This window comes from Ctenopharyngodon idella, chromosome 16, assembly GCF_019924925.1.
Source record: "Ctenopharyngodon idella isolate HZGC_01 chromosome 16, HZGC01, whole genome shotgun sequence".
NCBI classification, from domain to species: Eukaryota; Metazoa; Chordata; class Actinopteri; order Cypriniformes; family Xenocyprididae; genus Ctenopharyngodon; species Ctenopharyngodon idella.
This window is the reverse complement of record NC_067235.1, coordinates 25,063,642-25,076,549: the sequence shown is the minus strand read 5'-3', so window position 1 is coordinate 25,076,549 and position 12,908 is coordinate 25,063,642. Positions and strand designations below refer to the sequence as shown.

The 12,908-nt window shown below is 37.7% G+C and overlaps 1 protein-coding gene across 5 annotated transcripts in view; it reads right to left on the bottom strand.

The window, feature by feature from the left end:
* Positions 1-21: 21 nt before the first annotated feature.
* The window catches only part of arhgef1b (Rho guanine nucleotide exchange factor (GEF) 1b), a 46,750-nt gene continuing 33,863 nt past the window's right edge, over positions 22-12,908 (bottom strand). For 4 of the 5 annotated variants that reach the window (XM_051866375.1, XM_051866377.1, XM_051866374.1 and 1 more), the window contains 18 exons: positions 9,915-10,070; positions 9,531-9,721; positions 9,263-9,409; positions 9,038-9,120; positions 8,794-8,919; positions 8,425-8,539; positions 8,030-8,130; positions 7,704-7,778; positions 7,534-7,609; positions 7,253-7,420; positions 6,192-6,279; positions 5,932-6,051; positions 5,739-5,797; positions 5,500-5,643; positions 5,294-5,401; positions 4,483-4,655; positions 3,050-3,150; positions 22-2,941 (listed from right to left, as the gene is read on the bottom strand). In XM_051866375.1, the coding sequence (XP_051722335.1) occupies positions 3,076-3,150; positions 4,483-4,655; positions 5,294-5,401; positions 5,500-5,643; positions 5,739-5,797; positions 5,932-6,051; positions 6,192-6,279; positions 7,253-7,420; positions 7,534-7,609; positions 7,704-7,778; positions 8,030-8,130; positions 8,425-8,539; positions 8,794-8,919; positions 9,038-9,120; positions 9,263-9,409; positions 9,531-9,721; positions 9,915-10,070 (2,005 nt within the window). In that variant the 3' untranslated portion in view covers positions 22-2,941; positions 3,050-3,075. The remainder of the gene's footprint in view (positions 2,942-3,049; positions 3,151-4,482; positions 4,656-5,293; positions 5,402-5,499; positions 5,644-5,738; positions 5,798-5,931; positions 6,052-6,191; positions 6,280-7,252; positions 7,421-7,533; positions 7,610-7,703; positions 7,779-8,029; positions 8,131-8,424; positions 8,540-8,793; positions 8,920-9,037; positions 9,121-9,262; positions 9,410-9,530; positions 9,722-9,914; positions 10,071-12,908) is intronic. The other variant, XM_051866376.1, reaches the window with a different exon arrangement.

Here is a 12,908-nt window from a genome sequence, read left to right as displayed (position 1 = left end):
TGACGACAATAAAAGCTCAAGTTATTTTCAATCATTTATTTAAAAAAAAAAAGAAAGAAAAGAAAATTATAATAAAAAAAAACGTACCTACATTTTTCTTATGTATCTTACATATAAAATCAAAGCCCAAATACACAGAATAGTCCTTGCATAATCAATTATATAGACAGACAGCAATGGAATGCCTGTATCAAGTGGACTCCTGTACACAGAATTACATAAAAGACAGTTATAGATTGCAGAGGGTTTAAAAGATCTAACAAAGAGCACTCAGTACTAAGCACTCATTTTATATGGGGTTTGGAGCAAAATATCAGATCAGCATTTAACATTGAACATGGTTAAATGAGGAGATGGCATGTCATCAAACCCAATTTGCACAAGGCACCCTATAAATAGATTTAAACATACAGATATATCAGTATATATACGTATATGTGACAGATACACATGAAATGTTTAAGGAATGAGAGAGAAGTGACCGCACCCAAAACCCTGTCTTACTAATTATAAAGAGTTATCCATGAAAATCACTTTCTAATCGAGTTTAAATTGTGGTAAATTCCAAATGCAGCTCTTGCCATAAAAGTGGAAATCAGTGAAGACTTTCATAGTCTGGTTAAGGGTGTACTTTATGTCTCTCTCAGTCCATTATTTATAATAGGCAATGCATAGTACTGTAATTAGTTTTCGAAGAAAATGAAAACTAATCTAAGAGAATGAATGAACCACTCATTCACGCAATCGCGAATGAAAAGACTGTGCAAAAGGACTGTAGGAAGTCAAGTGGGTAGAACAGATCTTGCACCATGATAGTTTCATTATCAAACTTTAAGCATTATCATTTGCTACTTCTAAAAAGTAAAAAAAAGAAGAAAAAGTTATGATTGACATGTACTAGAAACAACACTGCTGGCCAGAAAGCAAGACTTCTGCCGAGTTGTTCTGGTAAACCACTTTGTATAAGACCTACAGAGAAATAAGGCCTTACATAAATCAAAGTAAACAACACAATTACAACATAAACGTGAATATAAATCACACTACATAACAAATAAGGTAAAATAAGTTGCATAATTTGACAGTTGGTGGGGGGCAGAAAAACCTGTTGCAGTAGCATCATGAATACATAAAAATAATTACAGTACTGGTGTGAAAACCTACTGTTGTTTTCCTGTCTCCAAACTCTGAGATAAAACACGTAAGCCCCTACAAGTGCCTGATCCTCTGTGGTTTGGCTTCCTAATAAGATAGCAGGAGAGAACAAGCTGGTCCCTAAAGCTGAAAAACATGGACTGATAATGAAATCCAGGATACAGCTCTATAATTGATACAGCAAATCAGTCCTGACAATTCTCACTTTTAATTCCTTCTGTCTTAAATAGGATTATAATCTATCACATTTACAAGCCAATCCATCTACCATTTTCTGGGTTGATCCGCAGCTAAGGCAAAGTTTGGAAAGGGGTGGGTGACTAGATCCCCCTTTCAACTCAGGAAGTCATTCCAATTTACAGCTGACCTCCCTATGCAAAACAAAGATTTTTTCATATCTAAATTTTGTCACGCTATCATATCTTTGGTCCTGCTTATATAGAAAACTACTCCCTAAAATAAAATAATTGAGAAACAATAAAATAATTAGCTATTCCAGAAAAAAAAAACACTATATTTTTTTGCAAACCAGGAATATACATCCATTGCAACTTGTAACTGTAATGTAGAACATAAAAAACTGAAATATACTAAATGACTGAAGCCTTTTACAGCCGCAAATCATGAATTTGCATAAAGGCTCAAAAATAGGCAATGTGTGATGATTATCATCAGATCTGTATAAAATTACCACAGTACTATCTGCAACACCTGGGTTAGAGAATGTTATACATTGTGCATGCTTCATATGTTCATATAACAACACCGATGTGTGGATGTACCTACAAGCTGGTCTGTGTGCATTGGTTACATTCAAGCTGCTACCTAATATGTGCATATTTCCTCAAACTCTGATGACATCTCTCAACATTAAACCTTGCCACATCAAATTTTGTATCTCTCAACATCAAACCTTGCCTGATTTCACTACAGAGGGGTCAGGCTTAACTTGAAGCAAGCCGAGTTTCCCCAAACCTCCTATCTACTTCCTTTCCTCATCCATGTATTGATCTATCCTACTTAGCATTTCTTTTCTCGTTCATAATAACAGGACTTCTGGTAAGAAGACAAAACTAAACAAAAACACAAAACAAAACAAAACCAAAAAAAAAAGAAATTGCTTTAACTCTCCATTTTACTAAAAAAAAAAAAAACCTACATATATCCATTTCAATATCTGTAAATTTTGAAAATACATGTATGTACTATGGTAATAAATATTAGGATGAGCAAACATCTTGAAATGGCAAAAAAAAAAAAAAAGAAATAAGGGCACATTATCTGTTTGAATTAAATTGAAATTAAAAACCAGTCTGAGCAGCAGGCTTCATATGCGTCAGACTGCATTCACAAATATGCAAGTATACTTTCCTATGAATATAGATAGTCTTTTGAAACTAAATTACTTTTGACATGCTTAGACAGTTTAATCTTTGTGTGCGTGCATGTTTGTGTATGTTATAATGCATCCACATGCACACTTAGCGTTTCGCTCTGATATCTCTCTAGGTGTTGCACATTTCTTTGGCATTTTTTGGTAAGACTGTCTCTCACACCTCTAAACAGAAAAATATACACTTCTCATTCATGCTCAAGGATCACTATAATTTCTCAACACCCACTTCATTTCATTTCTCAGTGGCATGGAAACTGCTGGCGGCCTGCTGTCAGTCTTCTGAAAGGACAGTTGAGAAGAGAGATGAGATAGAGCAGGAACATTTAGGCAGCATTAGTCAATCAGCGAAATCCCCCAAAAGCAAGTCTCAAGTCCAGCACATACAGTGATCTGAGGACAAAAACGACAGATGATAAAAAATTAGTTGCTTTGCCTAGAAAAAACAGAATGGCACTATATATAAATGAAGATGTATTTGTATTTAGTATGTGGTCATACCTTGTAACAGCAGGTTGTGATGTTTCTCAGTTCAAATGGCCACCCTGAAGTGAATATTTAGCAAGAGCTTCTTGCAACTTATAATGGTCCTCCTCAACAGCCTGGGAACAAACAGAACACCAGAGATACATATTAGTAAGGACACCTCTCTCAGCTTCCCCTCACTTTTACTTCACTCCTACTTTTCAAGAACTCAAGAACTGACCCTGTTCTGTTTCACATAGGGCTGCACTATTAATCGTGATAACCATTTCTGCTTCTCTCGATTGATTAAAAATATTTTTTTTTTACTTTGACATTTCCGTTATCTTGCATTGATGACAAGCTTGGGGTTTTCCTGCTTGGGGTTGTCAAGAGAATAAATCTTATCCCCCAAACTGAGCTTTTCTCTTAAAAGGATAAATTTTTTACCAAGTGTTTTACTTAAAGGGTTAGTTCACCCAAAAATGAAAATTCTGTCATTAATTACTCGCCCTCATGTCGTTCCACACCCGTAAGACCTTCGGTAAAGGAGGCCTCACTGAGCCATCGGATTAATTTGTGTTCTGAAGATGAACGAAGGTCTTACGGGTGTGGAACGACATGAGGGTGAGTAAGTAATGACAGAATTTTCATTTTTGGGTGAACTAACCCTTTAACCTTCTTAATTTGACAACCATCTCTCTGTGCTGAAAAAAAGCACCGATGATCTGACAACACCCACAAAGTTTAGCGATGATCATTGGGAAATTCTGCTCAAATGAAAGTGTCAAACAGCCGGACTTGTCTTCCTTCATGAGGCCGTGTGTGCGATTTGCTGCTACTAAATCTGTGAGGAACTGTAATAAATCCAAACATGATTCTTGAGACCATATTGTTTGCGATTATGGTTGGCGAATAAAGGCGGCTCTGTACTACAATACAAAACATAATTTGGAATTATTGGAATTAATATTAGGAATTTCAGTGTTTCACATTTTAGCTTTTGAGAGAATCTTCTTAAGGTTTTACCAGTTTTCATAAAGCAGTTAAAAACTATACAGCTGCTTTGTTTGTTAGTATTTAGCCATTTCAAAGATGAAAATGGTTAAAAGAAAAAAGAAACATGATGAGTATCGCTCATTGAGGTCTGTCTGTAGGAATTTGCATTTTTGGAGCGCTCTAAATCTAATGGTTTCAGTCTCATTTGCATATAAACTGCTTCTCATAAAATATCTAATGTGAAGACAAATTACAAAGCACTCACCAAAACCATGTATTACCATAAGTCATATTAATGGTAAGTAGTGTTCAATTTACTCTTATCAATACAATTGTAATCAATTCAATTTTTTTGTATTTGACTTCCTGCTATCAGATCCATGTGCCATCTACAGGCCTATTATGTGAAGTTTAAGCTGTTAGTACACTATCATGCAGCCCTAGTTTCACAAATGCAATTGATTCCTCCTCACCTGCAGTCTCTTCAGTTGCTCCTCGAGTGCCTGCAGTCTCCTCTGCACCTCCTCCATGCGTTCCTGAGAAAGCACGAGAGGAGCGCTGATCCCTCTTTCCTCTTCTCCTTTATTCCCTCCATCTCCTCCACCCTCTTCTCCTTCAGTTCGTCCTTCTGTGCTGGATTCCTCTACTGAGAGGGAAAAAGGCATCAAGAATTTCAAAATGTATCTGAAGAAACACCCCCAAGTTCCACTTATGATTGTTTCTCCCAAGTTCCACTTACAATGTTAGTAAAAAAGTGTATTGCACACAAAAATACATAATTTATGACAGTTTTCCATCTTCTCTCTCACACTTTATAAACAATAAACAACAGGCTGTTTTTTTGCGGCTGTTCCGTAAAGACTTTAATGTAAATGCCCTCGCTTTGCATATATTTTTTATACACACACAAACTACATAGATACACATTTTTTTAACATACATTGTTAGTAAGTGCATTAACTAATGGTTTATTATTATATGCATATATGTGTATGTATACATACTTAATAAATACAGATATAAGATTATTGTATTCATATACATTTTACACACAAACATATATTTATATATATATTATATATATATATATATATATATATATATAGAAATAAAATATTATAGAGCAACATTTTTTTACTAGGATTCATCACAGACCTGAATGAGGATTCATTTCTGAACAGTTTGGATAGGATGGATCATAGCTGTACTTGATGATTAAGTGTAAGGCTGAACCTCCTCAGTTTAAAACCTAGAGCAATTTGTGTGCAGTACTTGACGACTGACCTCCATCTGCCTCCTGGCTTTCAGGCGCTGTCCCTCCATTTTCCCCAAGAGTCTGAGAGTCATCTGACAGGCTAATACTCCCAACCAATAGTCTCTTCAAATACATGACTGTGAGAGGAATACAAGCAAGAAAATTAAGTTCGGAATTAAATGATAGCAGTTTAATGCAGTCTGTTAGAACTGTATAAAATTTCATAAATGCTGACCTTCGTCCAAAGCACCATTAGCGGACTTATCTGGAGGGGCATGGCTGTGGGTGAGCAGGTCAAAGCCATTGGCCGCTAGGTAGTCTATGAGTGAAGGATCAGTTTCTCTGCCTTTCTCATCAGTAAGACTGTCTTTAAATCGCCCTACGGTGAAAATAAAACACACAGTCACAATAAAACACCACAGTAAAATTTCTTGGATAGGCTTAATATCTGTTTCCATGAGTCAAAAATCTCACCACCGCGACTTTTCAACAGGTCTCCTCCGTTTTCAGTAGGGCTAAGAGGAGGTTGGAAACTGGAAAAGAGAAGTGGAAAGAGCTTAAATGACTGAAGTTGGCTTAGAGTAGTCTAGTGGGACGCCACCCTAAAAGGATGCTCGTATTCTCTTATGGGGCCTTGCTATTTGCCAAAAAAATAAAAAACACTCACGCGCTGTATGCAGGTCCAATGGAGCTGCTGGCCACGCTGCCACCTCTGTGTCTATCCAGCTTGTCTCTCCCGCCCCTCTTCTTCAAATCCTCAACCGCAGACTTAATTGCCTCTGTCCAACTGGAGCATTAAAAAGACTGTCAGATCAAACTGCATGCTCTGGATTCTCGATTGATCAAAAGCAGTTTCATATAATCTGCCTGTCAGTTATTCATGTAAGAGTTCCATGTAAGTGGCTTTTATATGGTTAACATACTTACTTTTTCCTCTCCCCTATGGACTGAGCCACTAATTCATAGATCTGTGCTCCACTGTCCCAGGTGAAGATGACGTAGAGGGCCTTTGGATCTGATGGAAAGAAGGAAAGTAACTGCATATTAAAATCACATTCTTCAGAATACAACAAGCTTGGGAGAATTGTCTTGTATTTTGAGGCTTAAAAAGGATCTATTAATAACATATTGTAAGAAATGGATGGAGTACCATAATGCACACAATATTCAATGAGAGCGTGTATGTAAACCTATACTTGGCACAAAAACAGAATGTATACCCCTTGTTCTATTGTTTAATTGTTTTATTTCTTCCCTTACATAATTCTATTGTTACAACCCTCTAGTCTATCTCTGTGTTCTGTTCTGTTTGAGGGAAGTGTTTAGTGTGTATTCTGTCCAGAAAGAAGACTGATTCCTGCAGACACATTACTACTACACCTTGATGGTCAGCTGACACCTGCAGTCCTATTTTTTGAGTAATTTGAGAGTGTTTCGTGTGTTTGCTTGTGTGTTTGCTTGAAAGACAGTTTGTGTGATTGACTAGTTCGGACATTTTGTGATAATGACTACAGCCTGTTGACCCACTTGACTTTGGTATTGCTCTTTTCTGATTTGTTCGCTTGTCTTTGTAAATATTCCATTTGTATATGTTGATATATAATATATGGGAAGTAGGGTATCTGATGCCATTTGTTAGAACTTTATTTATTGTTTATGCTTAGGGAGTCATGGAAGTTAATTTTCTTTTCTTTTGTGAATTAGGTCTAGTTAGAGGGAACTACTGTTTAGCTTTTCTGTTTGATATTTTGGCCTTGTCGGCTCCTAATTTTAAAATCCATTTTTCATTGCCATTAAAGCATAAACATTTTTCAAAATCTTTACAGTTTCATTCTAAAGTCTTTTTACTTTTCATGTTGTGTCTTTTACCCCTAGGCAGGGCGTAACAACTATATCAAACATTTTCTTGAAAATCAATAATAAAAATTAGGTGTAAAAAAAAAAAAAAAAAGAAAACAACAAGCTAACTCACTGAAACTCTCACTCACCAGTGGCCACGTCTCTGAGGAAAACAGACTCCAGTTTGATGATTGGACTCAGCATCAGTTTGCCTTCTTGAGCGGCAATATTGCTTTTGCTCTGACACTTCAAAACCATCTTATCATCCTGCTTTTGAAGCAAGACCAGCAGGTCTGACAGCAACACACAGTGCACATCTGCAAACACAAAAATAGGGTGAGCAACAGGCCCAGTTCTTGACACACTGAAAACCATGAAATTTGTCAATTTGTAAGAAACTCTTAATTTGGGGAATGTGTTGACAGGTTACCGATCGCTTTCTCCTTGGTCACCCTCCATGTCAGAGGTCCTTCAAACAGCATCTTTCTGGTGGTCAGATCAATGTTCTGATGAATAGAGAAAAGAGTGGATATCATACAAGTCCGAGAGCGCCTTCATTAGTAAGCTAACTGATACATGAGACGTCAAGGTTTTTCTCACCTTGTACTCACTGTAGAGGTCATTGCTGGGTTTCAATCCTGAGGTGTCCAGTCGGCGCTGGTAGTCTTTCAAAATCTGAGATGAAAGATGAGCGGATATTTAGGAGAAAAAGAATTGAGAGAGGTGGTAGGGAAAACGCATATTAGAAATTGTGAATCAAGCTTAAATTATCCATATAGGGTGTGCAGTATGAGTAAAATCTTATATCATAGTATGAGCAATTTTATAAAACACTAAATAAATACATCACAACATGCAGGAATGTAGTAACGCATGTATAATGCCGAACCACACAACCCTGTTTTTTTGAAGGAACTTCAACTAACCAGCAGGTTTTCCATGAGTTTGACTTCTTCATTGACGTGGTTGAGGATCTTGCGGCAGGATTCAGCTGCTTGGTTAATATTCTCTTTTTCTGCTTCATCCTCTGTGAGAAATGGACATTGGTTATAAACTTTACTTTTTTTTTTGTCTAATATATTGCAGTATTGTTAGTGCTGTCAATCAGTTGTAATTGATGTAATTACATGATATGCTGAATAAGCAATCAAACCAAGCATAATTCATTGCATATACTGTGTCAATTGTTGAGAAAAATCCCCAAAGACAAAATTTTATGACAATACAATATTGTGGCAGATGAGTTCATCATTGAATAGGTTGCACTATTTGCACAAAAGGTTTAATAGAAATAAAGTATGATTAGATTTGAAACACACACCTGTGTCCTTGGCAATGTTGGCCAGCAGAAGAGGGTACTTGGTTAGTCTTTGCATCTCTATGGGAATGATATCCTTCAGCTGTAGCCTCCGACACTGTGGCTTACTCTCTGCGTCCTACAACACAAACACAAAAGAATCCATTTACCAAAAGACATTTTAATAGAGAATAGAACAGAATAGAATAGAATAGAATAGAATAGAATAGAATATACTTTAGACTTACAATAGACTTTATTGTATTTTTTTTATTTGTCTTCTATTACAATGACTACAAGATGCCAAGTTAAAACTTTTATCCACCACAATCAATCTGTGTCTGTTGACTACTAGCAATAACATGGACAACAGTGTTTTAAGTGTAAACGTACCAGTATGAAAGCATTAAAACGGGGGTCCTTCTTCTGTCTGCTCTTTATCTGCTCCAGAGCCCAGGACTGGTAGCTACAGAAGCGCGCGGTGAGCTTCTGAAACCATTCTCCTTCTGATCCACTGAACTACAGAGATAAAGACATGTCTACTTGTATAACAGCTAATATACATTCAAACATTCAAGAAGAATGCTGAATGACTCAGTGTTCAAAAAGAGCGTTTAGCACACTCTAAGCCACTTACCCTGTTGAGAAGTGGCGTGCTTATGATTTTGACAATGTAATCATTTTCCTGGCGCAGTTTTTTCAGGTTCTCATAGAAAGCATCTAAAAAAAAGAATGATTTTTTTTATTTATATCAAGTCTGTTGTGACTTAACTATTTCTGTATACAACACTTGACAGGCAAACAAATTATTTTATAACCATGCAGATTTCAGTGTATTAATGCATTTGAAGTAGTTACGTACAGTGCATCTCTATGATCTCATCGAGGCTGGGGAAGATGGTGGCCAGCTCAGTTATGCTCATAATCTCTTCCCTTTCCAGTGGACGAGAAAACACGGTCTGCAATACGCTCAGCATACGAACATGGGCGTGCTCTGTCGCAAATAGCTCTGAAAGACACAGAAAGAAAAACATGTTCATTGCACCTGGCTACATTGCAGATCCAACAAAACAATAAGGCACTTGAATGTGCGTTTTTATCTATTTTTTCAAAGTTCTTGCTTTTATTACCATTGATGACTTCTTGTCTTTTGGTTTCCTTCTTGCTCAGTTTTTTTAGGTTCTCACTGGGAGCAAGTTCCCTCCAGTTGGGGGGGTCCTGCTCGAGCTCCAGGAGGCGGGGCTCTATTTCCTCCTGCTGAGGGAAGGGGCCAAAAGCAGGACCAGTGAAGGCGCCATCAGGCAACAATCCACCTTCCACACTGAGAGACAAATAAAGGGAACAAAGTGAAAAGGGATAGATACATATTAAGCATCGTGAAAATAGTTAAGGTAGTGATGATCATAATCTCTGAACTCTATGAGTTACTGAGAAACCCCGAGTGCTGCTGTCTCCTGTGGACGGTGTGTATATGAGTGTTACTGAGTGTGCGTGACAGTTAGTTTTTGCCTTACGGGACAGAATGCTGTGGGGAGGGTGAGAGGGGGTGGGAAGTGGAAGTTGACTGCAGGTCCACGTCGCTACGGGAGCGAGACTGCTTGGCCCGGGTAGAGCCACCACGACGAGAGTGACGGCGCTCCACACAAAGGCTCTCGCTGCGCCGCACATTCCTGAACACCCAAGAGACGGGGAGGTTGAAAGAAAAGGATGAAGTAGGAAAGGTAATTAAATGAAACAAATGAAAAAGGAAAAGGCAGAGAAGCAAAAGGAAACAGAAAGGAAGGAAAGGAGGAAGAAACAATAGGTAAGGAAAAAAGGAAATGTAAGAAAATAAAAGGAAGAGGAAGAAGAAAATAGGGAACAGGAAAGAAAGGGACAGGGAAAATAAAAAAGGAAAGGAAAAAAGGGAAAAGAAAGGAGGTTTAAAGGAAAGGAAAGGAAAGAAAAGGAAAGGAAAGGAAAGGAAAGGAAAGGAAAGGAAAGGAAAGGAAAAGGAAAAGGAAAAGGAAGAGGAAGGAAAGGAAAGGAAAGGAAAGGAAAGGAAAGGAAAGGGAAATTGAAGAGGAAATAAGAAAACAAAAAATAGAAAACAAAAGAAAAGGAAAGAGGATGATGAAGGAAAGGAAAGGGGAAGGAAAGAAATGAAAGAGAGGAAGAAGAAGAAGAAGAAGAGGGAAAGGAATGAAAATAAAGGAAAGAGGAAATGAAAGAAAAGGAAGAGGAAGAAAAGAAAAGGAACAGAAAAGGAAAGGGAAAAGGAAGAGGTAAGGGAACAGGAATGAACAAGAAAAAGAAAAGGAAGAAGAGGAGGAGAGAAAAGAAAGGAAATTTAAGGGTTGAAGAGTGAAAAGGAAAGGGTAATGAAGTAGCAGAAATTTTTTAGTGCATGGAAATGTTTGAGAAAAAAAAAAAAAAAAAAGTGGAAGGGACAGATAGATGTCAGTGAGGTTAGACACCACAGATCAAATGTAACATGAACAGATGATAGAAATAGGAAATTTAACAATGATGAAGTGAGAAACAAAGAGTGAAATGTGAAGACAAATGATGTTAAAACCACTATATAACATGTTAATCAGGTCATCAGAGAGATTCATTCAGCCCCAACAGTCAAAACCCTTCTGAGATCCACATTAGAAAAACATCTCCTTCTCTTTCTAAAAGTATCATATACAGGTGCTGGTCATATAATTAGAATATCATCAAAAAGTTGATTTATTTCACTAATTCCATTCAAAAAGTGAAACTTGTATATTATATTCATTCATTACACACAGACTGATATATTTAAAATGTTTATTTCTTTTAATTTTGATGATTATAACTGACAACTAAAGAAAATCCCAAATTCAGTATCTCAGAAAATTAGAATATTGTGAAAAGGTTCAATATTGAAGACACCTGGTGCCACACTCTAATCAGCTAATTAACTCAAAACACCTGCAAAGGCCTTTAAATGGTCTCTCAGTCTAGTTCTGTAGGCTACACAATCATGGGGAAGACTGCTGACTTGACAGTTGTTCAAAAGATGACCATTGACACCTTGCACAAGGAGGGCAAGACACAAAAGGTCATTGCAAAAGAGGCTGGCTGTTCACAGAGCTCTGTGTCCAAGCACAATAATAGAGAGGTGAAGGGAAGGAAAAGATGTGGTAGAAAAAAGTGTACAAGCAATAGGGATAACCGCACCCTGGAGAGGATTGTGAAACAAAACCCATTCAAAAATGTGGGGGAGATTCACAAAGAGTGGACTGCAGCTGGAGTCAGTGCTTCAAGAACCACTACGCACAGACGTATGCAAGACATGGGTTTCAGCTGTCGCATTCCTTGTGTCAAGCCACTCTTGAACAACAGACAGCGTCAGAAGCGTCTCGCCTGGGCTAAAGACAAAAAGGACTGGACTGCTGCTGGGTGGTCCAAAGTTATGTTCTCTGATGAAAGTAAATTTTGCATTTCCTTTGGAAATCAGGGTCCCAGAGTCTGGAGGAAGAGAGGAGAGGCACACAATCCACATTGCTTGAGGTCCAGTGTAAAGTTTCCACAGTCAGTGATGGTTTGGGGTGCCATGTCATCTGCTGGTGTTGGTCCACTGTGTTTTCTGAGGTCCAAGGTCAACGCAGCCGTATACCAGGAAATTTTAGAGCACTTCATGCTTCCTGCTGCTGACCAACTTTATGGAGATGCAGATTTCATTATCCAACAGGACTTGGCACCTGCACACAGTGCCAAAGCTACCAGTACCTGGTTTAAGGACCATGGTATCGCTGTTCTTAATTGTCCAGCAAACTCGCCTGACTTTAACCCCATAGAAAATCTATGGGGTATTGTGAAGAGGAAGATGTGATATGCCAGACCCAACAATGCAGAAGAGCTGAAGGCCACTATCAGAGCAACCTGGGCTCTTATAACACCTGAGCAGTGCCACAGACTGATCGACTCCATGCCACGCCGCATTGCTGCAGTAATTCAGGCAAAAGGAGCCCCAACTAAGTATTGAGTGCTGTACATGCTCATACTTTTCATGTTCATACTTTTCAGTTGGCCAAGATTTCTAAAAATCCTTTCTTTGTACTGGTCTTAAGTAATATTCTAATTTTCTGAGATACTGAATTTGGGATTTTCCTTAGTTGTCAGTTATAATCATCAAAATTAAAAGAAATAAACATTTGAAATATATCAGTCTGTGTGTAATGAATGAATATAATATACAAGTTTCACTTTTTGAATGGAATTAGTGAAATAAATCAACTTTTTGATGATATTCTAATTATATGACCAGCACCTGTATAGCATCTCAGTGCATTTGAACACCTAAAACACTACTGGCATGTAACTGGGCTCCAATCGTGCAAAGCAATCCAAAAAAGCGATACTTCTGCCCTAAATCGGTACAACCCAAAAACCAGAGTAGAACCATACTTAGCCATGCAGTGAATGTCTGTGTGAGTCTGTATGTGAATCTAAAGCATAAAAAAACCATGCCACTCATTTTACAATATTTCTACGAT